Source organism: Pelodiscus sinensis, chromosome 1 (assembly GCF_049634645.1).
Source record: "Pelodiscus sinensis isolate JC-2024 chromosome 1, ASM4963464v1, whole genome shotgun sequence".
NCBI lineage: Eukaryota > Metazoa > Chordata > Testudines > Trionychidae > Pelodiscus > Pelodiscus sinensis.
The window spans coordinates 319,597,266-319,623,063 of NC_134711.1; the positions used below are offsets into that span (position 1 = coordinate 319,597,266).

The 25,798-nt window shown below is 48.6% G+C and overlaps 1 protein-coding gene across 1 annotated transcript in view; it reads right to left on the bottom strand.

Moving 5' to 3' along the window:
- Positions 1 to 25,798, bottom strand: part of MOGAT2 (monoacylglycerol O-acyltransferase 2) — a 49,593-nt gene that overhangs the window by 14,857 nt on the left and 8,938 nt on the right. The window contains exon 2 of the mRNA XM_006133576.4: positions 24,427 to 24,605. Coding sequence (XP_006133638.2) covers positions 24,427 to 24,605 — 179 coding nt within the window. The remainder of the gene's footprint in view (positions 1 to 24,426; positions 24,606 to 25,798) is intronic.

Here is a 25,798-nt window from a genome sequence, read left to right on the forward strand (position 1 = left end):
CAGCACCGCTCCTTGGCGCTACTGGACCAACCCGGCAGCACCCCAGCTGCTCTGCCCCAGGAGTCCCCAAGTTAGCCGCTGTTGAAACTGACCAGCGGCTGACTACAGGAAGCCCGAGGCAGAGTTGCTCTGCCCCGGGCTTCCTGGAATCAACTGCTGATCAGTTTCAGCAGCAGCTGACTTGGGGATGCCTGGGGTTCTTAAGCTGAATCTGTATGTAAGTCAGAACTGGCGTCCAGATTCAGCCGCTGTTGAAACTGATCAGTTTCAGCAGCGGCTGAATCTGGATGCCAGTTCTGACTTACATACAGATTCAACTTAAGAACAAACCTACAGTCCCTATCTTGTACGTAACCCGGGGACTGCCTGTACTCAGTAGCTGTTTAATGGACCACAGCTACACTTGAGACCAGCTTAGTGGAGACCATCTCCACCTGACTCTGAAGGGGAATACTGGAGCCGAGGGAGGAACCCTGGTTAAGTGATCGGGACAGAGGGCTGGGCAATCTGGTTTGCCATCCTGCCTGTGCCACAGACGTGCAGATTTTCAGAAGATGCAGCATTCTGATGGCCGTCAGTGTGTCAGTAAGAGCCCACTCCAGGCACATCCCATTTCCCTGGCACAACTAAACCCTTGTATTGCTTTAAGTTATGACAAGAGGAATCTGTATACTGAATTTTGAGGTCCTAGCTCTTTCTGTTTAGGACAGGGGTGGGCAAGAGGCTGCCAGTGGGCCGGATGCAGAGCGCATTTTGCGTACCTTTTTCCGAAAAAAAAAAAAGGTATAGAGTAGACCTAGCCCTAGAGAGGGAGGAGAGGGAGGCTTCACACTCTGTTCCCTCTCTCCCTCCACCCTGCCACTCGCAAAATATTTCAGCTCCCATTGGCCAGTTTCCAGCCAATAGGAGCTGAGAAATTTTGCTGGGGGCTGAGGCAGCATGTGGAGCTTTCCTCTGTCTCCCCTCCCCAACCCCATTCTCGGCGCAGAACCATGTGGAGCCGCCAGCCGACTGTGGGTATGTCTACACTACCCCGCTAGTTCGAACTAATACTAATACTAGGCTTCCTAGTTCGAACTACCTAGTTCGTGCCCCGTGTAGCCGCGCTGCACGGGGTTCGAACCAGCGGGGTTTTAAAAATGGCAGCTCCCCGCTTATGCAAATGAAGCCCGGGAAATTCAAATCCCGGGCTTCATTTGCAAGTGCGGTATGCCTACATTACCCTCCTAGTTCGAACTAGGAGGGTAGTGTAGACATACCCTGAGACTTCAGCAGAGAGCCTGCCTCAGGTTCCTGTAGGGCTGCTTGTTGGGAGCTGCTTAGATAAGTGCCTCCCAGCCAGAGCCTGACTCTGTCACCCCACTCCCTCTTTCCCCCAACTACCTGCTCCGGGCCACCACCCGAATTCTCTGTACCCGCTTCTTCCAGGTCACAGTTCCCTCCCAGACTCTGCACCCTCTTCTAAAGCCCATCCTCCAGGCCAGAAACCACTCCTGCACCTTTACTCTCTCCTAGAACTTGCACCCCAAACTTCTGCCCTAGATCACAGCCCCCTTCTTCACCCAAACTCTCTCTCAGACCCCACATCCCTTCCTGCACCCCAGTTCCCTACCCCAAGCTCCCTTCTGCACCCAACCTCCATCCCAGACCTTACACCCCCTCCATAGAAGTGTGGCCCTTTACCACTTGCAGCCCCTCATTAAAAATTATTACCTACCCCTGGTTTAGAAGGAGTTCTTGATCAAATAGACAAACTCTCTATAAAATATATATAGTAGATTCAGTATTAGGTGCCATCACAGCAAAAAGATACTGGAAAATCAGATATAATTAGGGGGGTGAAGGGATTAATAGGGAAAAATTAACCTCTGGATATGTTGGCTGAAGAAGCAGACAAGAGTGTTGTTATGTAGATGCATTTCAAGGCTGTAAAGAGGAAGGATACAATCCTGTCCTTGTGGGGAGTTTATGCTTTGCTTCCATCAGGTCAGGATTTCATACCAGTGATGAGAGCTAGGGCTACTGACAGGCCAAGGAGATGCATTATGTAGGCTGAATAGTGGGAGGAGGAATTTCATCTCAATGAGGTTTGTTAGACCATAGAATGGTTGAGTCGTTCTCAACTGTTTCCATTTTGGGATACATTGCCCTGGCTCCTCTTAGCAATATGAACCCTGAGAATAGTCCATTTGTACCACCTAAGACTGGACACAAATAGGTACCACAGGGAACAAACCTGCGGTGGCCAGAGGCACGAATGAGATATAACCACTGTCCCTTTCCATCCCTGATTTCTATGAATCCTGATTCCCATGCAGCTAATTGCCCACTGTCTGCACAGTGTGTTCTCATTACTGCTGGTTGTTTATTGTTCTCCTGCCATGCTGTTCTCTGTGTTTTCCCTGTGATTTATTATACTTTATAGTACACCTGTGTCCAGCCACTGCATGCGCTAGCCTTTGCTGTATCATTTGTTTTCTTTACATGTTCCTTTTGGCAGGAGTTGAGCTAGAGTGAAAATCCTGGTGTTTTATAATCCTAGCAGCTGGAACATCTGTTCCTAATATAAGGTTCCTCCTGGAGGGCCAGATCCAAAAGTCACTGAAGTCACATGGCCCTTAACCACAGTGGGCCATGTATTGGGCCCACAGAGGGGATGCATCCCTAAGAGAAATATGTATCCTCACATGGTACACTGCCTTTTCAGTGGCACCGAGAACATCCTGGGGCATGCCCACAAAAGCTCATGATACTATCTACATGTTTTGTCAGGTACTGCTAGACTATTCATTGTTTTTTTAAGTTTTTCCAGTTACAGACTAACTCAGCTACTTCTCGGAAGCTACAGAAAACCGTTATCCTCCCATCATTCAGGGTTACAGACACAGTCCAGTCAAAGTTTCCTCCTTCTTGAGGAATAAGCAAAGCAAGAAGGGGCCACTTTGCCAATACTGCCTCCATTCATTTCAGGTGCCTCCAGTGCTGGATATCCAATTTGACATCCCCAGACTCATGTTACTCAGGAGCACTGAGCACCTGCAGCTACAGCATTCAGGCGTATCTAGCTGTTGACCCAATAGCAACGGATAGGTTATGAACTGCAGATCAATGAATAAGCCAGCTGCTCTCACACACACCAGATCTGCCCCTTTTCAGACTGGTTTGATTAGTAATGTGCATACTGCAAGCTCAGGTAAGAGTAGCCAGACCTTCAGGTCTAACTTCTCATCGCTTTCTTGACATGTTAGGTACTTAGATGGCCCCTTTACCACAATATCTCAGCATCTCGCTGTCGCTAATGGATTTAACTTTACAACAGTCCTATGAGGTAGGAAAATGCATGATCCCCAGTGTACAGATGGGGAACTGGGGTACTGAGGCCAGATGTACACTAAAAGGGAAGGTTGAATCAAAATGTGCAACTCCAGCTAGATTAATTACGTCGCTCGAGTCGACGTACCTTATTTCACATTTCCCTGCCATCCCTACAGTGGGAGGCTGATGGGAGCAAATGCTCCTCTCAGCTTTACTTACTCCTCACAGAAGCAGGAGTACCGGCTGCCAACAGAGGTGTCCTCTGAGTTTGATTTAGTGAGTCTTAACTAGACCCGCTAAATCGAACTCTGGAAGATTGACTGTGGCATTATCCATCTTCCGTTTAGTGAAGACACGAGACTTGCCTGAGGTCACACAGGACATCTGTGACACAATATGAACTTGAAACTGAGGTCTCCCAAGTTCTGTGGTAAGCAGCCTCACCACTAGACAGTCCTTCCACTCTATCCTCCCTCTCATTAGGGGAACTCTTAGACACAATAACTACCTTCTTAGTGCCCAAACGTTTCTTTTTAATGGTTAGACATTCCCATTTCCCTCTTTGTTAAAATTCAGTCAGACTAGCGGTCAAGCTCAGGTCATGGTCACGTATTGGGAAGAGAGTTAATCTCTTACATTCCACAGGCTAATTGTTATGTAATACAGTCCTAGATGCCTTTTGGGGGTGGGGATCCCTTCTCTTGCTGAGTGGCTGGCTTGTTTGTTTGCTTCGAAAGGGGGGAGGGATTTGCTCTGGATTTTTTCTTTTCGGATGAGTTGTGTTTTTAATAATTGTCAGAGCACCCAGAGTCTGGGCCAGGCACAGCCAATCTAAATCCAATGAGCTCCTGCTTGCCAGTCCATCCCCAGGTATTTCCCATTCCAGAAAAACAACAACCCGTGAATGAAAATGGTGAAATAGAAACAGCACTGCCCAGATACGCCTGCCTCTTGCATCCAACAGATCGGAGGGATGCCCAAGCCTATGTCAGGAGATCCAGCTGTGATCGTGTTCGATTTTTCCAAACTGAGCAGCGCTCAGATTAATATTGCCAACTGTATTTGCAGAACCATAGGAATGCAAGCTCAGAGGACAGGTTCGTTCATCTCCTGACAATGAAAGACTGTTCCCTACAAATGTATTCCCTGGTGCTTTTCTCAGTGCAATTTTCAATTACTCGCCTTACTGGACTTTCCTTGGAAGACTCTTCCCCAGCCAAGTGGAGTTTTCTGTTAGGAGACTATGAGCTCATTGTCCATGTTATTGTGCCCATTTCATCCTGTGTCATGACTTCATTTTAGACCCGCTCCCTTTTGCTCTTTCCCCAAATACCACTGTAAGTAGAGGAGTGGTCCCCCGCCTGTGGGCCGCTTGTGACCCAATCAGCTCACAGCTGCAGCCCATGTGACATCCAGGGTCATACAGGTAGCATATGTATGATGTGGATGCAGCCCACATACTACGCAGAGAGCTGCATATGAGCCCACAATGGTTAATAGGTTTGAACCGCCAGGGTATGGTCATCAGTGTGAGGAGTAAAAAAACCAAAAAACCCTCCCGTTCAAGTCCAGGCCCCTTTCTTCAGGCTGGTTTTCTTAATGAACAGAAGATGCAAAATCCAGTACATGACACACAATGCCGAGGCTTTGTCTACACTTCCTGGGAACTCAACGCTGTGGAGATCGATCTCCCAGGGGTCTATTTAGTGGGTCTAGATAGGACATGCTTAATCGACCATTGATCCTGCTCCCGTTGGCTCTGGTACTCCCCAGGATCGCATGGTAAACCTATCTAAGGTACGTTGACTCCAGCTACGCTATTCACATAGCTGGAGCTGAGTACTTTAGTTCGACTTCCCCCTAGTGTAGGCCTGGCCTATGTAACAGAGACCTGGTCCATTTCTGCAAGCTGGGAAGAGACAGGAGACAGCTCACCCAGATCACATGGGTTTGTCCTTAGGGTTGCCAGGTGTCCGGTTTTGAACAGGACAGTCCAATATTTCAGCTTTCTGTTCGGGAAACAAATTGAGAAAATAGAAATGTCCGGTATTTTCTAAATAAGATGTAATGTAGATTGTGATGTCATGTCAAGTGCGTCCGGTATTTTTGTTGAACCATCTGGCAACCTTATTTGTCCTCTTTCACTCTGCCAATCTGTTCTCTTCTCCTTAGCTGCTGACACATAAATATGACAAAAGAATCCCCCTCCCCTCCATGCAGGGGCACAGGGATGGACCCTGGTACTGTCTGTTCCAGCCAGCAGAGTGCAGATTGGCTACAGATAACCCTTTGCGGTTCTCAACTGCAGTTCTTCCCATCTTCATTTTGTTCTTCTGAAGCCAGAGGTGACAGTAAACAAGCTCGCCCTTTGAAAAGTCGTGGAGATCGGGAGAGATCCCGGATGATTGGAAAAAGGCAAATGTAGTGCCCATCTTCAAAAAAGGGAAGAAGGATGATCCAGGGAACTATAGGCCGGTCAGTCTTACCTCGGTTCCTGGAAAAATCATGGAAGGGATCCTTAAGGAATCCATTTTGAGGCATTTGGAAGAGAGGAAAGTGATCAGGAATAGTCAGCATGGATTCACAAAGGGCAAGTCGTGCCTGACCAATCTGATTAGCTTCTATGATGAGGTAACTGGCTCTGTGGACATGGGAAAGTCAGTGGATGTGATATAACTTGACTTTAGCAAGGCTTTTGATATGTTCTCCCACAATATTCTTGCCAGCAAGTTAAGGGAATGTGGGTTGGATAAATGGATGGTAAGATGGATAGAAAGCTGGCTAGAGGGCCGGGCCCAGCGGGTAGTGATCAATGGCTCGATGTCAGGATGATGGTTGGTTTCTAGCGGAGTGCCCCAAGGTTCGGTTCTAGGACCGCTTTTGTTCAATATCTTTATTAATGACCTGGATGAGGGGAAGGATTGCACTCTCAGAAAGTTTGCAGATGACACTAAGCTAGGGGGAGAGGTAGATACGCTTGAGGGCAGAGATAGGGTCCAGAGTGACTTAGACAAATTGGAAGATTGGGCCACAAGAAATCTGATGAGGTTCAACAAGGACAAGTGCAGAGTCCTGCACTTGGGATGGAAGAATCCCAAGTATAGTTACAAGCTGGGGACCAACCAGCTAAGTAGTAGTTCTGCAGAAAAGGACTTGGGGGTTACAGTGGCTGAGAAGCTGGATATGAGTGAACAGTGTGCCCTTGTAGCCAAAAAGGCTAATGGCATATTAGGGTGCATTAGGAGGAGCATTGCCAGCAGATCAGATCCAGAGAAGTCTTTCCTCTTTATTTGGCTTTGGTGAGGCCACATCTGGAGTATTGTGTCTAGTTCTGGGCCCCCAATTACAGGAAGGATGTGGATGCATTGGAGAGGGTCCAGCAGAGGGCAACCAAAATGATTAGGGGGCTGGAGCATATGACCTATGAGGAGAGGCTGAGGGAGTTGGGTCTGTTTAGTCTGCAGAAGTGAAGAGTGAGGGGGGATTTGATAGCAGCCTTCAACTTCTTAAAGGGAGGTTCCAAAGAGAATGGAGAAAGGCTGTTCTGAGTAGTGACAGATGGCAGAACAAGGAGAAACGGTCTCAAGTTGTGGTGGGAGAGGTCCAGGTTGGATATTAGGAAAAACTATTTCACTAGGAGAGTGGTGAAGCACTGGAATGGGTTCCCTAGGGAAGTAGTGGAGTCTCCATCCCTAGAGGTGTTTAAGTCTCGGCTTGACAAAGCCCTGGCTGGGTTGATCTAGTTGGGATTGATCCTGCCTAGAGCAGGGGGCTGGACTTGATGGCCTTCTAAGGTCTCTTCCAGTTCTATGGTTCTATGATTCTGTGATTCTAAGAGCTGGCTGAGCTGCGGCACAAGCCAGCAGGGAGCCACTTAAAGAGGTGGCAGGGACCCGGGCTGCAAAAGGAAATTTTAAGTTACTTTCACCGCTGCCTGAACCAGAGATGGAGGAGGTGGTGTGTGCCAGGCAACTGTTGCCCTTTGTACTACTGCTGCACCTTTTAACCTTCAGTCCTAGGCAGAAAGGCCCTGGAGCTTAAACCAAACCAGGGAAAACAACTTGTTTTCCCTCTGTAAGGAGAGCCCACATGGAGAAGGAGGCCAGAACTGTTAATATTTCACTCGTCCAAGCTGTGTTTGTGTTACATTTTCATGATTCAAATGAGGAGATGGCTGTGGGTCGCAGTCCTTCTTCCTTGTCTACTCCAGCAAACAACTGGGGTATGTCTAGACTACATGCCTCTGTCCCAGAGGCATGTAAATTAGACATACCGAAGTAGTCAGTGAAGCAGGGATTTAAATATCCCCCGTTTCATTAGAATAAAAATGGCCGCTGTGCTGTGCTGGCTCAGCTGTTTGTTGGCACAAACTGGCAGTCAAGACGGGGATCGGTTGGCAAGGAAAGCCTTTGCCGACCGATCCTGTAAACCTCGTTGCATGAGGCATAAGGGATTAGTAGGCAAAAGCTTTCCTTGCCGACCGATATCCATCTTGACTGCCAGTTCGTGCCGACAAACAGCTGAGCCGGCACAACGCGGTGGCCATTTTTATTCTAATGAAGCAGGAGATATTTAAATCTCTGCTTCATTGACTGTGTCGGTATGTCTAATTTACATGCCTCTGGCGACAGAGGCATGTAGTCTAGACATACCCCCGGACAACAGCAAACCTTCTCTTTTCCCCACAAATGTTCCCTGTAATCTTTTCCATCCATGTACAGAATAAATTTTTATGTGCACTAAGGCATGTGCGGAAGGGCACCACCAGGAGAAACACAAACCCTAGCTATGGGCATTCTGTTCATCAGCTGGGTAGCATTTGAATCTCTCCTGAGTGGCTGCACAAGTGCCCAGCTTACAGGGAACGCTGCTCTCAGCCTTCTCCCTCCCTCGCTGGGCCACAGCTCTCGGCCACTTGGTGGAGTCCCCACAGGCCACACACCTCTCATTCCAGGGCAGCTCTAGTACACTACTGGTGCCAAGACGTTCCCTGTCCTTCAAGCCGGGGCAACCTGTCTCATGATCAGAGCAAGGCACTGAGAGTTGGAAACTCTCGCTTCCATTCCCTGGTGACAGGCTGATTGACCCTGGCTAAATCACTTAGGCCAAAAGATTACCACTTGGGTGTCTGGAGCTGGTCCCCTCAATCCATGTGTAGACTCCAAAGCAGAGCTGGCCAGATGATCCGAGGTGCTGAGAACGTGCACCGCCCAGCGACTTCCTGTCAGAAGGCACCTCTCCTTGCATGGCCTACCTGGGAGTAGGGTCTGGTGTGGACTGTAGCCTTTGCTCTCAGGATACTAGCCCCGGATGCAAGAGGATGGGCACTGGATGTGTCTGTCTTCCACCCATACATGGGTCAGGTTATTGGGCCAGGTACAAACGGAGACATATTTGTGGTAGCATCTTGGTGCCTGAGTCATGGACCTGGAGCCTGCTGGGCTAGGCTCTTTACAAACACAGAACAAGAAGTCCCTGCCATCAAGGAAACAACACCCTTAGGGCTGTGGCAATTTACTGCCAACCCACCTGATAAAGGGAGGAATTGGGAGGAATTGTGACCTGTCCCCGCAGCTTCCTGACCCGTGCCATTACACATGGCCCCTTACTCAGGGCTGATCTTAAAGGCTCAAGTTAGCCCTTAGCTCACACCTCACAGATGGGTCACTGACTCACCAAGCCGGCTCCTGCATTGTTGCGTTTTATGCTCATGCTCCTATGGTGGAGCCGTACGGTCGGGAAGCTCAAAGGAGGAGAGAAATGCTGACAAGGATAAGCTAAAGCTGTGGTGCTTTCTTGCAGTCAGAGCGGGCCTCACAAGATTATGGTTTGGAGGCTGTGGTGCCAATGGGATTTCCAGGCATTTGTGTGAACTAGCAGCAGGGGCAGCAGCCATGTCAGACAACAATGAAACAAGATTGAATTCCAGCTGGGTTTGTCTAATTTCAGTTTCCCAGAGTTATCGCGTAAGTTATTTAAGGAAATATGGGGTGGGCAGGGGAGAACATATGACATATGTACAGCCTGAAGGGTTACATAAAAGGTGGTTTCAAAACAAGCAGGAATCACTTAGCAGTATCAGCGTTCTTGCCGCACCATCAGGTGCATAAACCTTAAGTCAGTAACCACCATATAAATGCAAGAACCGTGTGTCACATACGGTACAATGTGATAAATGGGCATATAAATCAATACACGTTAAGTCACAAGCCTTCGATTCACAGCACAGGACTGGAGTCGCAGTGCAATGGGGCTCATCTTCATATTTCACTTCTCCATTCTATTATGGTAGAACCTGCCTGCCTGGTCCTGGTCTGATGATTGCAGCCAAATGACGGCAATCTGGGGCACCAGGCTGATCAGCCAGGGAAGCAACATCTACATTTTGCAATGAAAAGTGGAGCTGGTTGAAATTCTGAATTTCTGTTGCAAGGCGGATTGGAACAAAAAGTTAAAATTTCAAAACTTCCCCAAATGTGAAATTCCCAGGTCAGCTGTAACATTTCATTTCAATAGACTCGAGTATTGATTTTGACTCTTCTTGTCTGTTATATTTTTATTTTATATTAGTTTTGACCTTGCTTTTCTATTTTTATTTTGTAATTTGAAATGAGAATTTAATTATTTGAAAATTATAATGTGAACATAAAGCAATAATTTGTGTTTGGTAATTCAGCTGGTAATTAGTTTGGTAACTGATATTGTAATTTGCATAATGTAAAATGGTATAATAAAATAATATGAAATAAAATAAAAATACAAAATGAAACACATTTCAAAATGAGAAGTCCATTTCAAAATGAAAAACTGAAATGCTCTGAGAAGGCTGACATGCATCATCTCAACCATATTGAAATATTTCATTTCTTTTTTTCCCCAAAAAGAAATACTACTGAAATTGACATGTCCCCATGGAACATTTAGATTTTTTGAATTGGACTTTTTGATTGAAAAATGTTCCAGTCACAATGTTTGAGCCTATCTGTGTTGTCTGGTGTTTTAATGGCAAGGCATGTCAATGACATAGTAAGAAAGCAGTAGCTAATTGAGTTAGTAAAGCTGGTTGGATAGACAGGTTGCTAGGCTATAGCTGAGAAGACTAGGGTTCAAAACCTTACTCTCCCACAGGCTATCTGGGTGATCTTGGCAAGTCATGCCTGGTCTATGCTACAAAGAAAAGTTGGGAAAAGATACACAAATTGTGAACTGCAATTTGTGTATCTTTTTCCAACTTTTCTTTCAAGAGAGGCTTTTCTGAAATGTGGCCCATCTACACGGGGTCAAATTTTGGAAAAACCTCCTCTTTCGACACATCCTTTCTTTCTCATACAATGAGGATTAAAGGGATGGTGAAAGAACGCGGCTGCTTTTTTCGGAAATTGTTCCGAAAAAGCGGACACATTCCTTGGCCGCGACATAGCTTTTCCAGGATACCTCCAGTATTCCGCAAAAGCTCTGCAATCTAGACATAGCCTCAGTTAATTTCTGTCTTTGTATAACTGGGCCAACAGCTCTGCCCTACCTCACATGTGTGCTACAAGGATAAATACATTAAAAGTGCATGAACCACCCTGATGATAGAGAAATGGGACTACAGTTAAATTTATTATCAATAGGCAGTTTATATGCTGAGATCAGTGAATTACCTGTAAACAGGTTTCAGTGTCCATATGTTCTGCTCATTATTCAGGCATGTGGGCACAAGCCAGATTCTTTTTGACGGGGCTATGGGGGGGAATTTCCTCTCTGGGCTTTTCATTCCACATTCCTGAGGCAGCTTATACTGGCTGCTGATGGAGCCGAGTGAGGAGGTCTGGAGGAGCCGCTGGTCTGATCCAAAATGGTGTCATGCAATGAATGGTTGGATGAACACTATGAGCTGCCTGAGAGCCATCCTTTGGGATGACTGCCCGAAGTATTTGCTCTTTGTCATTCGATTTCACTGTGTGGCTGGGCACCTCTGTCACAGGACATTGTTTAGTCTCCCCGATTTGATGGCTCCCAAAGAGGCTTCAAGAGGGTGACACAATTCCTTCCAGTAAATATGAGCTTACAGGAGTCTTCGGTCAGGTTCAGGCTGCCTGCCCCCTCCTCCCTGCGCAGGAGAGGAATGGTCACTTTGAGCCATCTGTAGTTCTCTGGTCTGCCCCTGGAGTGATCTTCAGGGCAGATTTCAAAGTTACCAAATGGCCTAGAGGGATTGGCACCTAGCCCTGTGGTACAGAAAGAGCTAAGAGAGAGATGACTTTGCAACTACTTGATGTTGTGTAATCCCCTGCTGCCTTCTTTCTTCTCCTATCCATAAATGAAAACCAAAGTGAATGGCCACAGCTATTAGAAATTAAAAAGTCCACGGTTAACGTCATGGGCCACTGTATAAATTGCCTCAATTATAAATAATGCTTCCCTTTTATACAGCTCATGCCAAAGGGTCCAGGCTTATGAAAAGAATTCCTGGGTGCATTTGTTTTCAGTCCAACCAATGCATGCTTCCGTTGGAACCCAGTCGTGCGTCAGAGCTGCAGTTATGTTAAGTAACCCCAGTCATGGTTTCTGCATAACCAATGGCCATAAGCAAGATGCAGGCCAGAAAGTCCTGAATCACAGCCTTTCCTTTCAATGTGACACTGTGCTGTCTGAAGACATGTGGGCTAGATATTGCTTTCAGTTACACCAGTGAAAATCCAGAGTGACGCTACTTCCAGCTTCCAGCAGTGGCCTTTCAGAGTTTGCTAATCGCCTTAGATAAGTAGGTGCTAGCAGTTAGATAACCTCATTATTTGCAGTGCTCGAGATATTTCCTCTGGTAAGTAGCAGGAAATAGAAAGGGTTGCAGTAGACATGGAGGTAAATTTTCCGTCTGTCCTGTGTAACATGGGCAAGCTGGCCCCCACTGTACTCAGTGGGGTTACTCTGTGGTACCCGATACCAGAAGCCAAAGGCTAGAATGTCCCAGATGGATTTGCTCATCATACAGTAAGTGATTACAGCCCATGTTTCCTGTGGCCCACGTCAGTCCTATGCTGGTTCTGACAGGGCTTCCTTTTCTCCCCCTGCTTTCTGGGCTTCAGGGCTCGTTCCTATCAAATTATGTCAGAAAGAAACAACAGTTGTATGGGTGGCAACGTAGGCCTTGACTGTGCCCTGGGATGTGCTGGCTTCTGCATTTTGATGGGGCTTTTCCCTTAAAAATCTCCAAGCTCTAATTTTGCAAGGTGGGGAGTGTTATCCCCCTGCACTGAAAAGGGTTGTGGAACCAGGGGCCAAGTGGCATAGCCTTGCAGTGAGCTAACGCCAGAGTTGGGCACAGAACTCAGGTGTGCTCCTGGTTAGTCTCTCACGGTGACCCCCAGACAAAGCACCTCCTAATAGACGGCCTGCAGCGTCATTGGGGTAGGGGTGTGTGGGATGAGAGTAGCTGGGTATGGAAGGGAAAGGGATGTGTGAAGGGATAGGCTGGGCCATCCCTACTACTGCTGGTGTCCTCCGCAGTCCTCCGCTCTGGAGGGGGGCTGCACTCTGGAGGGGGCAGGAGCAGGGCATTTGGGCAGGAGGGGTTGGGCCCAACCCCATATTCACCAGCAGTGGGAAGTGAAGCCACCCGGTCTCCCCTGGCTCCGAGCCACACTGCTCAGAGTATGGGTTTGGAAGAAGGGGTGGAGTGAAGGCAGGGGCAGAGCAGGAGCAGAGCACGGTGGAGTCTGTCCAAGACCCCACGCTCCCATAAGGGATCCACTGTGGTGGGCTGAAGAGGGCATCAGCAGTGCTGGGAGGCCAGCTGGGGATGGGACTGGTTGCTAGAAACCACAATGCTCCATACCGCAGCACACAGCTGCCTAGGGCACCATGAAATCTGGGGCAAGTTGGTGCCCCAAATTTCATTCCACCCTATGCAGCTGCTTGCTTTGCATATTGATAGGGATGGCCTTAGTTAGGGATTAGCTCACTTAGGGTATGTTTAAACTCCATCCCTTTTTTGATAAAGGGATGTAAATGAGACATATCGAAATTGAAATGAAGCCGCGATTTGAAGCCGGTCAAGACGGGGATCTTTTGACAGAAATGCCCCATTTCGAAAGATCCTGTAACCCTCTGTCCAAAGAGCCCCATCCTGACCACATTTTTTTTTTGAAAAGTGGCTTTTTGAAAAAAAGCTGCAGCCGCCATTATGTAAATGAAGTGCGGGAAATTCAAATACCAGCTTCATTTACAATTTTAATATGTCTAATTTACATCCCTTTATCGAAAAAGGGATGTAGTTTAGACATACCCTCAGGGTACATTTTAGGAAGTTTTTCTTCACTCAGTGCACAGTCAACCTTTGGAACTCCTTGCCAGAGGATGTGTTGAAGGCTAGGACTTTCCCAGGGTTCAGAAAAGAGCTAGATAGATCCATGGAGGTTAGGTTCATCAATAGCTAATAGCCAGGATGGGTAGGAATGGTGTCCCTAGTCTCTGTTTGTCTGGAAATGGATGACAGGGGAGGGATCACGTGAGGATTACCTGTTGTGTTCCCTTCCTCTGGGGCATCTGGTATTGGCCACTGTTGGCAGACAGGATATTGGGCTAGATGGCCCTTTGGTCTGACCTAGTATGTCCATTCTTATGTTCTTATGTTTATACAGCGGGGCTAAAGTTGAATTAAGCTATGCAACTTGAGCTACGTCAATTGCGTAGCTTAAGTCAAAATAGCTTAACTCGGCTTTTGGCACTGTCTACGCAGCAGGAAGTCGAAGGAAGAACACTCTGCCTTTGACTTCCCTTACTCCTCGTGAAATGAGGGTTACAGGAGTTGGAATTAGAAGTCCTCCAGCTCGATATTATTTCAAAATAAAGTCTTAGTGTAGCTGTAGGGATAGACATTGGGGGATGGACAGTGGTAATTAGCAAGGACCTGTTGAAACTGGGGTTGCCAGCCCTCCAGGATTGTCTGGGAGTCTCCAGGAATTAAAGATTAACATTTAGTGAAAGGTTATGTCACTTGATGAACCCTCCAGGAATATGACCAGCCAGAGCTGGCAGCCCGAGCTGATCGCACTGGTTCGTTAGCAAAAGGTGAAACTCACTGCAGGTTAAGCTGAACAAATGAACGTTATTAAACCCCATGCCCTGCTCTCATCCGCCCACCTGACTGTCATGCTTTCAGACCTGCTCCCTGGTCCCCTGATCCCTTGTCCTAACAGACCTTCCAGAGAGCACAAGCCTCTAACTCATGGGCGGAGGGTAATGTAGGCCTTCCCCATAATGTCTACACTCCACAGCTATCTGGGAAGGCTGGGGCCATGCCCCAGCCCTCCAGGTGATCAGTAAGGGTTGGGCAGGGTTTGGCTCCACGTGGGGGTTGGGGGTGGGAGGGAAAAGTTGCTGAAGGGGCGGGGCCTCTGGTGAAAGGGGCGGGGCTGGGGCCTGCCTTCCCTAACTGGGCCTTCACCCTCCTCCCACGCTTGGACTCCACTTCCACTGATCATGATACTCTCATCAGGGCCTCGCCCAACTCCTCAGTGGCTCAGTGCTGCTACTGCTGCTGCCTCCCTCATTCACAGCCTGGAAGCAGCTGCCTGCCAGCCCCACCTCCTGCAAATGGCTGCAACTGCACATCAGGGGGCTCCTTGCCACACAAGAGTTTTCTCTGCTCCCAGCTGAGTTTCAGGTTGATTTTCTCTGCTTCTGTCTGTCCTCACTCTATGAAGTTTTCCAAAACTCACCAGGATGCACACCCGGCTTGCTGGCGGACTGACAGGCTGGGGCGCTCCCAGATCCCTCCCTTACTGCTCTGTCTGTGGTTCTCTAAAAGTTTAGCTCTGCTAGCACGGCACACGCAGGGGGAGCTCTTACAGTGGCTATGTCTACACTGCAGCGACAATGCAAACGAAGCGCTCATTAGTATTTCTCGTGCTCTCATTTGCATAGTCTCTTCTGATCCGTTTTGCAGAAGAGGTTTTTGCATAAAAAACCCACAGTGCAGACGAGGCAAAAAACCCTTTCACGCAAGATTCTGTATACCTGCTGTTTTAAGGAATAAGAGTTCTTGCGCAAAAGGTTGGTTTTTTGTGCAAAAACCTCTTTTGCAAAACAGACTGTAAGAGACTATGCAAATGAGAGCACAAGAAATGCTAATGAATGCCTCATTTGCATTGTTTTTGCCGACAAAGGCTGCAGTGTAGACATAGCCGCAGTGAGAGAGCTGTAACAAGCCCGTGTTTGCATGCCTGACACTGGCAATGGCAAACCTGCACAGTCAGCTAGTTACCTGCAAGAAAAGGACTGTAGACGAGGAGTGCATATCACTCAGTCACCAAAAAACTGGGTGCATGCACCGGCCCTGCCATCCTCTCTCCTGCAGCAACAAACATGTTAACTGAGCAGAGCTCAGCTGTAGAGGACACTTCCTAACAGAGGGCAGAGCAACCTGGCAGCTCTTTTTCGCTTTCTTACCCACAGGCACGGAAGATTTGCCACATCAGGTTTGCTGCTGGGACATGGGAGGATTAAAAGCCATTTTTAATCTTCCAGGAGCCACTAATCCTTTCATGTTAAATGAAACAGAGGCTGCTGTGGGGTAGGGCAGGGACGCCTGCATGTGTTGCTTTTCTGGGGCTTGACTGAGGAGCAAATGACAGATCCATTTCTTTCAGTCAATTAGGCTGGTAATGCTCCGCTTGCTAGCCAGCTGTGCACCCATCACCCAGCCAACCGCACGGCGGGAACACTCAGCACTTACTCTGGATGGTGCTCATCCTCCAGAGATGGCCGAGCTCTTTGCAAAGCAAAGGAAGGCTCAGTAGCCGCACCGTCTCGGTGGAGGGATATATCCTGGGTAATAACATGGCTCTTCTTCAAGTGGGAGTCAAGGCTATTAACCGATCCATGTTTACAAGGGCTTTCGAGCCACAAGGCCCTAATGGCTGTTTTGGCCAGACGCTGTTGCTGACAGCAGAATGCTAAGCATTTGAGTGGCTGAGGAGCATGGCCCTGAAGCATGGCTGTATGGGGCAGGAAGGTTTTAGGGGAGTACTCAGTTCTCCTAGCTCTGTTTTTGTTCAGCAGCTGGAGCTGTGTTGTCTGGGATTTGTTGCTTTGCAGCACCACCCAGTGGCTTTCTAGAGAACAGCAGCATTGCCTTGGCGGAAACTCTTGGGTCCTGATTTTGACCCCTCATTCATGGGTGTAAATCACAGATTACTCTCAGTCTAATGATGATGGTGATGGGCGATCACTCATTGCCGAGTATGATCGTCTTCCACGAGAGTTATGGACCCTCAGGTGGCTGATAAGGCCGATCCTTGAACCACAAGTTCTATTACAGTGAGGACAGATGTTTCCAGGTACAGCAGGAGACTGCTGACCGTTTCCCCTTCCTCCTGCACCTCTTCTCTTCTCCTCTTCAGCATGTCAGTGGTTTCTTACATTTTCGACCTCTGGGATGGTGATCCTGCTGGATGCAGCTGCTGAGCCAGGAGGAAAAGAGGCAAGACTATTTTTAGGGCACTTTTTCTTGCCCTTTCCCCATGTGGGTGAGCAGAGTGGATCCTAAAGAGGACCACGCAGTCATGGGTGCAGCTGCTGAGATGCTCGACCTGCCTCAGTCCTTGAGCAAGACGGGTGAATCACATACCCATTGCCTGTGTGTCGGTCGGTGACTGTTCCCATCATCACTTGCCGATCACCAGCAGGCTTCTGACTTGTGCAGGTGTTGTTTTCCCCCCAAAATGGAAGGTGCCTGGGTGGGGCTTCTTTTAAAGTGGGGAGACTCGTGCACAGCAGTCACCACACTGTCCTTGAGACACAGAGGGCTTGAAACCAACGGCATGGACACCATGACGACTGCAGATCATCTATCTGCTGCAGCCTTCATCCGCCTGCACAGCTGCTGTAACATTACTCAACAGTATCAGCTCCATTGTGCAGGTATCCTCCGTCTACTCTGCCATGGAGGACTTCTTGAGTCACACTTGGTCTGAAACCGGGCCCTTGCCGTTCTGTCATGGGAGACCCTAAGGGAGTACATGACTCCAAGCAATGTTGCTCTCTGGGGTCATTGGCACACGCAAGGCTCTCCCCCACTACAATGTGATGATCCATTGGCAGGTCTCAGTCCGATACAGTGACACTGATTTGACTATAACTCAGCTTCTTGGCCTTCTGGTGTTGCAGTTACTACTGGGGTGACCAGCTAGCAAGTGTAACAAATCAGGACAAGGAGTGTAGGGGGTAATAGACACATTTATACAACAAAGCCCTGATTATCAGCACTGTCCCCTATAACATGGGGACATTTGGTCACCTTGGTTAAGACTGCAATGGAGTGATGGCTGGAGGCGAGGGAGGGCTTATGGTGGAAAACGGTAGCTCAGAGGAGGAGACTATGGAATCTCCATTGGGCACAGTGGTAACCACCAGCCCAGAGTCTGTGAAGGTGGCCAGGAGAGCAGAAAGGGAAGGGTTCCTTTGGCACACACCCTGGTTTGGTGGCAGAATCTGCCCAGACTCGGACATTTGGGGGTCTCATGAAGCAACGCAAAGACATGTGGGAGCTGGCTGTCTTGTGGCTAGGTATGTAAATGGTTAACCAGTTAACCGGTAAGCCTCACCTTTAATGGGTGAGGGCTACTGGTTCTGGTTAATTGGCATGGGCAGGGGGCTGCTCTAGCCTCGCAGGGCTCACTGCAGGCAGGGACTGCTCTGACCAGCCCCTGTCCGTGGTGGGTCCAGCCCGGCCCTCCTGCCACAGGTTACACTCTGGCTCCATGGGAACGGGGCTTCTGTGAGGTGATTCTCTGGGAGACACCATTGTGGGAATCAGGAAGGCTTCCGGCAGAGGGGAAGTGAGATGTCCTTGTGTGAGTTTGGGATTTTTCCTTGGGAATGTTCCTCTCTGCCCTGCTGATGCAGAAAACCCTCCCTGGCATCCTCCTCATACACTCCACACACCAGACAGCCAGTCTCTCTACACCCCTGGTTTCTGCCCCAGCCCTGTTTTTTTTTTAAATCATAAGGATAGCACACGGTGTGGGATACCAAGGAACAAGCCCTGACTGTGCCAGCAGGATGAGTCACATTAGTGATCAATTCCCCCTCACTATTTTATCCAGCTGCAGCAACTGCTACACAATCCATCCCCTCCGGGGTATTTACACACTTCCCTTATTTCTAGGCAGGGAGCACGATCATCCCTTAGCTAAACTACTCATCTGCATTTCTTTCAATAGCTCTATAGAGCATTGTCCGTCCAGCCCCTTGATCATATTGGTGGTTCTCTCTGCACCCACCATGCATTTTATCTGCATCTTCTTGGCATTGGTGCTGAAATGCTACGCTGTGGTAAAACTTCAAGGCTCTTTCTACTGCTCCTACAGAGCAGCATCGCTTTCCTGCTGGCAGATTCAGCTCTCTCTGCAGCTCCTCAGCCTTCCATCTTTTGTCAGTCGTATCCCAAGATGGAATAAAAAATAAGCAAATGTACTGATTATCTGGAGAGCCGTGGAGAGGTATTATTTAGCCAAATCAGCTGTTTTCCCATGTATTTAAGAGAAGCAAAGTGGATTTTGTAATCTATATATTTTAGAGAGTTTGTCTCTTTGATCAAGAATTCCTCCTAAACAGTAAGACTCCCCAGCTGACTGAGGGTTCCACGCAGCAATTCCCCAGAACGCGGGGTCAGCTGGTCCCGAGTTCTACTGAAATGCTGCATGGAGCCCAGGATCAGCTGGGGAGTCCCCCGGTGACCCCGGCTCTGGGTGGCATTTCAATTCGTCAGCGCTGCATGGAGACCCTGAGCTAGGGGCTCTTGTGCATTTCAAAGCTGGCACACCATGTGCAGCCCAGAGTCAACAGACTTCCCGCTGGCTCCAGGCTGCACACAGAGTTCCGCATTCTTCTTTTAAAATGTACAAGAGTCTCAGTGGACTACTCGACTAGTCAATTAACGTTACTTAACAGCCTTAGTATTAACCCTTCGCACTCCAGACCTCTGCAGCACTGGATGTTCCTTGTCCCAGCAGAAATAGCTCCCTCAGTGCCTCTGCTCTTTGCTTACCACAAGGGGATCCCTAATATCTGCTGTCCCACTAGGCACTTGGAGCCAAAGGCATCGCTAGGTCTGATGGCTGCACCCCAGGGTGTAGTGAGCAGGGTTGGCCGCTCACTGACCCTGAGGAAGAAGAACCCCCCTCTGAGCACCAGTGGGCTGAGCCGGAACCTGCCCCTTTAAAGCCACAGAGGCCTGGGGGAGGGGCAAGAAGTATAAAAACTAGGCCCAGACACTCAGTCGGGGGCCAGCTGTCGGAGGGTGCAGAGGCCTACCCTGACCCCTCACACCGGGAAGACCCTGAGGAGCTGGGCCACCCGGCTCAGGCGTTGAGGAGGAGACTTTTTTTTCTCTACACCTAAATTTGGACTACGGAGACCCTGCGAGCCAGCCAGGTACATACTGAGGGGGAATCTGGAAGTGGCCCAGGGGAAGCGGGGGATGGTCAGGTGGGCCTGATCACCCTTTAATGTATGTCAGCGTGTTTCAGAATAGATTCCCTGCTGACCCCAATGGCCGCCAAGGCGGCCACTGCTAGGCCCCTGGGCCAGGACACGGTGCAGTAGGGAGGGTCCGTGTCCCCCCTGCCACCTCTCCCATACTGGGTGGCAGCCTCCCCCTTCCCGCTTGTGCTATGAAAACTGTTCATTCGCCTGCCCTGCCCTGAACCAGGGCCTGGGCCACCATCTGACCATGGAAACTGTTTGTTTGTCTGCCCGCTTCCGGGGCCCTGGTCTTAAAGGAGCCACTGGACGAGGAAGTACAGGCCCGAGCACTGGACAGGGGGTCAGGACTAAGCGAGTTTGCTTACACAGGGGAAATGTAAAGTTACAATGGGCACCCGGAGAGCGACTTCAGAAAACATCAGTGGCTACTGTCCAGCAGGGTGCTGGGGACAGCCAGTCGCCCTTTGCTTAAAAACTCTCTGGTCTGGTGTTTTGAGCCAGAAGCGGCTCTGCCAAAATGGGGCTCAAGGAGACTGGCTGCTTTCCAAAGCACAGACTTTTTTTTTATTATTCTTGTTTATACCAGGTGTAGCCAATGGGGCCCCTATGGTATGTCTACACTAGCCCCCTAGTTCAAACTAGGGAGGCTAATGTAGGCATTTGAACTTGCAAATGAAGCCTGTGATTTAAATATCCCAGGCTTTATTTGCATGTTCCTGTCCAGTTGCTATTTTTAAATGCCACTAGTCCGGACTAACTGCCTGCAGCTACACGCGGCAGTTAAACGGTAATTCGAACTAAGTCCTTAGTTCGAATTACCGTTTAACTGCCGCTTGTAGCCATGAGCAGTTAGTCCGGACTAGTGACATTTAAAATTGATGGCCAGACGGGAACATGCAAATAAAGCCCAGGATATTTAAATCGCGGGCTTCATTTGCAAGTTCAAATGCCCACATTAGCCTCCCTAGTTTGAACTAGGGGGCTAGTGTAGACATACCCCTAGATACTACTGCAGTGTAAATAATAAGTAACTGATCACTTTGGAGGTGTTGACAGGACGTAACCAGGAACGGAGGTTGCTCTGTCAAAGACTTGTTAAGGCGGAATGAAACCAGCTCCTAGGAAAGTGTCCAGTTCAGGACTGGAAACTGAGACCTGATGTACTCATTTCTGGATCTACCTCTGGCTTGCTGAAGACATGAACTGGATGGGCCATTAGCTTTTGATGTGACTCAGTTAGTCTCATTAGCACTGGTACTACTGTTGACAGGGTTCCCCCCCCCCCCTCATTCCACTCTCCCTTCTTTTTCTGTTAAAAATTTGGAGGATCCCTCCCTGCCTTTTTTTTCTCTACTCATCTGAGGAAGGAGATTTTGCCCATGAAAGCTCATGATAATCTATCTATCTATCTATCTATCTATCTATCTATCTATCTATCTAGTTAGTCTCTAAGGTGCTACAGGACTACTTGCTGTTTCATTACCCCTGTGTCACAGCTAGGCAAGAACTGCAGATTTCCCATTGCATTGTGTGCTGAAAGCTCTATTCAGCCCTGGAAAACCGTCCCTTTGAACTAGCCACCACACAAAATCTACCCTCCTTCTTCCCCTCCCCCCCTTGCTGTCATTATGATGGTACTGTAATGAAAAAAACAAATGAGGTTTCATTTGCCTACAGAATATTACTCAGCCCTGACAGGCAAATAACACTCTGCAAAGCTAGCTGGCTTAATTAACTAATGTACTTGAATGGGAAGTGCCAGCACCTAGCCAAGCAAAAGAGAGGCACCTAGTGAAGCAAAAACTAAAATAAAGGTTGGTAGAGTCAGGGAGCGGGGAATTGGGAATCTTCACCCTCTGGAAAATGCTGGGATGCCAAATGATTTCCTACCTTCTGGAATAACCTTATTGCTTGCTGTGCTGCGCTTCCCTTTCACCTTACTCACAGGAAGCAGCAGCCGCCACGGTGGCGTGCATGTCCTGGGCTCTTCAGAAATGTACTTAGTACATGGTCTGCAGAGAAATATTCGTCCAAGATCCAAAGCAGAGCTGCTCTGCATTGCTGTCAGAGGTGTGCACTAAATGAATGCTAGTAACCAAAGTCCATGTATCAGAGTTCATGTATGTGTAATACCCAGGGCTTGACAAATTATACAATCTACTCACCTGTAGCAAGTAGATTGTAACCTGGAAGAGCCAGGTTCCAGCAACCTGCACATGCACATATCACCAGACAGCATGGCTGGCAAGCAGGGCTCACCACGGTTCGGCAAGTCCTGGTAATACCAACAGGTGGAATTGAACCTGGGAGTTTTGGATCTTAGTCTGGAAGCCTCAAATTGTTGAGCTATAACCCAGCTGGCTCTCAGTAAAGGCTGTAGAGTACACTCAATCTTTCTCGCTGTAAATGGTCTAAGCACCACACCCAGTAGGTATGTGGGTTACATGTGGAACACATTTCCATGACTGTTGCCTTATCTCCAAGTCCTTAACAACTCGGGGTCTCTTCCCCATGAAGCTTGATGGGGCTGCCACCCTTCTATGCCCCTTTTGTACCTTCTCTATATCTCTGCCATGAAGGCTTCTCTGCCGGTCTGCTGACTATTTCTCCCCATGCCCTCTTCATCCACTCCCAGTTCTGTGCTGCCTTTTATGCTGCCTGATTCACAGTGGCTAGGTATATAACTAGCCGAACGTGAGCTCCCAGAGTGACATGGGTGCACAAAGCAATGCAATCCTTGGATGTATAAATGGGAATCACAAGAAGGGAGGTCAGATCCAGATTGGCTGGAACCCTGTGTCCAGTTCTGGTGTCCAAAAAGGGACATTGATAAACGGGAGCAGGTTTAGAGAAGAGCCCTGAGAATGATTAAAGGATTGCAAAACATGCCTTTATAGTGATTAGTGTACCAGAGGGTATGTTACAGAGAGACCAAATCAGCCTGGAAGTACCTAAAGGAGGAACAAAAACTTGGTGGTAGAGGGCTCTTCAGTCTAGCAGGCAAAAGTGTAACGAGATCTAACGGCTGGAAGTGGATGCTAGACAAATTCAGACTAAAAATAAGCTGTGTTTTTTTGAATAGTGATGGTCGTTAAGCACTGGAACAACTTGTCAAGAGTTGAGGTGTATTCTCCATCCGTGGCAACTTTTCAAATTCAATACTGGATGTTGTTTTAAAAAATATTGTCTAATTCAAAAAGAATTAATTCAGGGAAGTCTTTTGGCCAGAAGATCTGACTAGATAATTACAGAGGTCCTTTTTGGCATAGGAATTGACAGAAAACTCCCTCCCAGTGGATGTTTGCCCAGTATGCTCTTGAGAGCCCATCTGTTTGAAATGTTCAACCCATGGAATCCTCACTGTGTTAACCTTCTCTGTTCATCTTGAGGCTCTGAACCAGCAGTGGTACCTTTTGGCCTTCCAAGCAAACAGGCTGGTATGGAGGGGCCTGTAATAGTGGAGTTCTGTAGGCTCTGACTTGGGTTCTTGAAAGTGTTGATTGATTGGGGGTTTGGGGTCATTGTCAGCTTTTCCCCTCTCTAAGCAGCTCTTAAAGAGGCAGGTCTTGCGGCCTGACCTAATGGTGTCTAGTTTGTTCCCCTCTGGAAGGCTCACGCCACTGTGGGATCCCTGACTCTGTAATCCATTGCTTTGTGCTGCCCCAGCTAGCACCTGGAGACTGCAGGCATTTTGAAGCAAGTTCTCTCATGGGTGCTGAACATGCACATCCTGCCATGGGCACTTAGGGTGCTGCATGGTAAGAGCACATCTCTACTTAGCACAAGATCAACGCTCCGGAGGTCAATCTTCTAGCGTTCGATTTAGCAAGTCTAGTATAGACCCGTAAATTGAATGCTGAGGGCAGCCCCCACCAGCGTCCGGTAGTCCTCCTTCTGTGAGGAGTAAGGGAAGAAATGTTCCCATCAGCCTCCCACTGTGTGGATGCCACTGTGGCTTGGCTTAAGATAAGCCGACTCTAGCTATGCAAATTGCGTAGCTGGAGTTGTGATTCTTAAGCTGACCTTCCTGGTCTAGTATAGATCAGGCCTAACAGTCCAACAAAACGCCAGTTCGCATTGAAAATTCCCACTTGGTCCTGCAGCCTTGACTTAAAGCCAGTTAATTTTCAGTCAGCTACTCCCCTGTAAATTGCTCTAAGCAGAGAATGTAGGAGCCCGGAAACTCTTGAGTTCAAGGCCAAGTTTGGTCCCTGACTTGCTGTGTAACTTCACTTTGTGTCACTGGTTCAAGTGCTCAGATACCTTAGAGGATGCAGGACAAGAATCTCAAGCGGCTATTTCCCTCCCTCCCAAGGTGTGGTGAAACTGAAGAGGTAGGTGTCTAAAGACTGATATATTGTGGTACGTGGGTCTGAAAATGCCGGGCTAAACAATTCTTGCAAGGTCGGGCAGTAGGTCTCCTACCTTGTGCTCTTACCTCTAAACCACCCTTCCTTCCAGGCTATGCAAGATAAAGCAGTAAAATCTAGTGCTGATTTATTAGGCCCAGTGCTAGGAACCCTTGGCCTCTCTCCAGTACTGTGAGATCCTGAGCGAATGCCCAAGGAACGAAATGGGAGTGCCTTTCCACAGACTTCAGTGGGCACTGGATTGGATCCTACCTTTGGTTGCACTTACAGTGATGGGGAAATAGTCCCTCATGTATCTCCAGACGATGCTGTTCCTGACGCAATGAATCCGTCGCCCACCTTTGCGTGGCGTGTCCCAGTCCAGAAGCCACCATGCTGCGTACAGGACGCTGACCAGCCAAAAGCGAGTGAAGAAGAGGCCGATGAAGAGAGCTATGCAGCACTGTGCTGAGATAAAGAAACAGGGCAGTCAAAGGGCAGGGTCAAGAGGTGAAGAACGTTCTCAGAAATATCACAGCTTTCAAGGCTCTTCCACCTCTGCCCTCCTCCCCCTGTCATTGGCTTCTTGAGGGCAGCTCAGTCTGGTCTGAGGCCTCTAGCCATCCCCTTTGCAGGGCACTCTGCCAGCATGGAGGGAGCATGGGAAGGCACCGGAATCCACACAAGTGCTGATCAAGTGGCCTGACCCTTTCTTCCTACCCCTTGCAGCTGGTACAAAGAGCCGAGCTTCTGTTCTGCCTCAGAGGCTGGAGTACTGGCTGTAGTCCACAGTGGGGGGGCTTGCTACCTTCGATCCCTTTCATGACTGTCTGGGGTAGGGGTCGGGAAGGAGGGTGGTGTGAGAGTAGAATTTGGGTGTGTGACTCCCCCTCCCACAATTTGTAAAATCTTTGTAAGACTTGGTGGGAAAAAAAAAAAAAAAGACTGAAAACACTTAAAAGATAATCAACCAACCGTTCTTCTATACCAGTGGCTCTGCAAGTGTGGTCCGTGACCATCTTCCAAGTGGGCCCTGGGCTTAGGGCTCACCCCCCTGCAGTGCGGAGCCTGCGTTGGTGCTCCATCCCAGTGCCCTTCCCCTTGTGTGGTTGGAGCACCAGCGTCGGCTACCTGCTGCGGGGGTGGAGTAGAGTGAGCCTCTCAGACTAGATCCAGCTTGCGGAGGAAGAAATTGGCTCCATGACTGAGAGAGCAGCAACGCAGGAAACCACTCACCTTGAGGCTTTCCCTGCTGCTCCCATTGGCTGGAAATGCAACCAATGGGAGCAGTGGGGGGGGAGAGGGTTGCCTAGGACTGGTGGGAGGCATGGAACCAAGTATGCATCTCCCATCTCCTTCATGCCCAGACCTTCCACCCCCATTCCCCTCCCGCACACACTGTCCTGCCCAGACCCCATCAGACTTTTCAGTTTAGAAAAGAGGAGACTGAGGAGGGATATGATAGAGGTCTATAAAATCATGAGTGGTGTGGAGAGGGCCGATAAAGAAAAGTTATTTATTAGTTCCCTAAATAGAAGAACTAGAGGACACCAAATTAAATTAATGGGTAGCAGGTTTAAAACTAATAAAAGGAAGTTCTTCTTCACACAGCGTGTAGTCAACCTGTGGAACTCCTTGCCAGAGGAGGCTGTGAAGGCTAG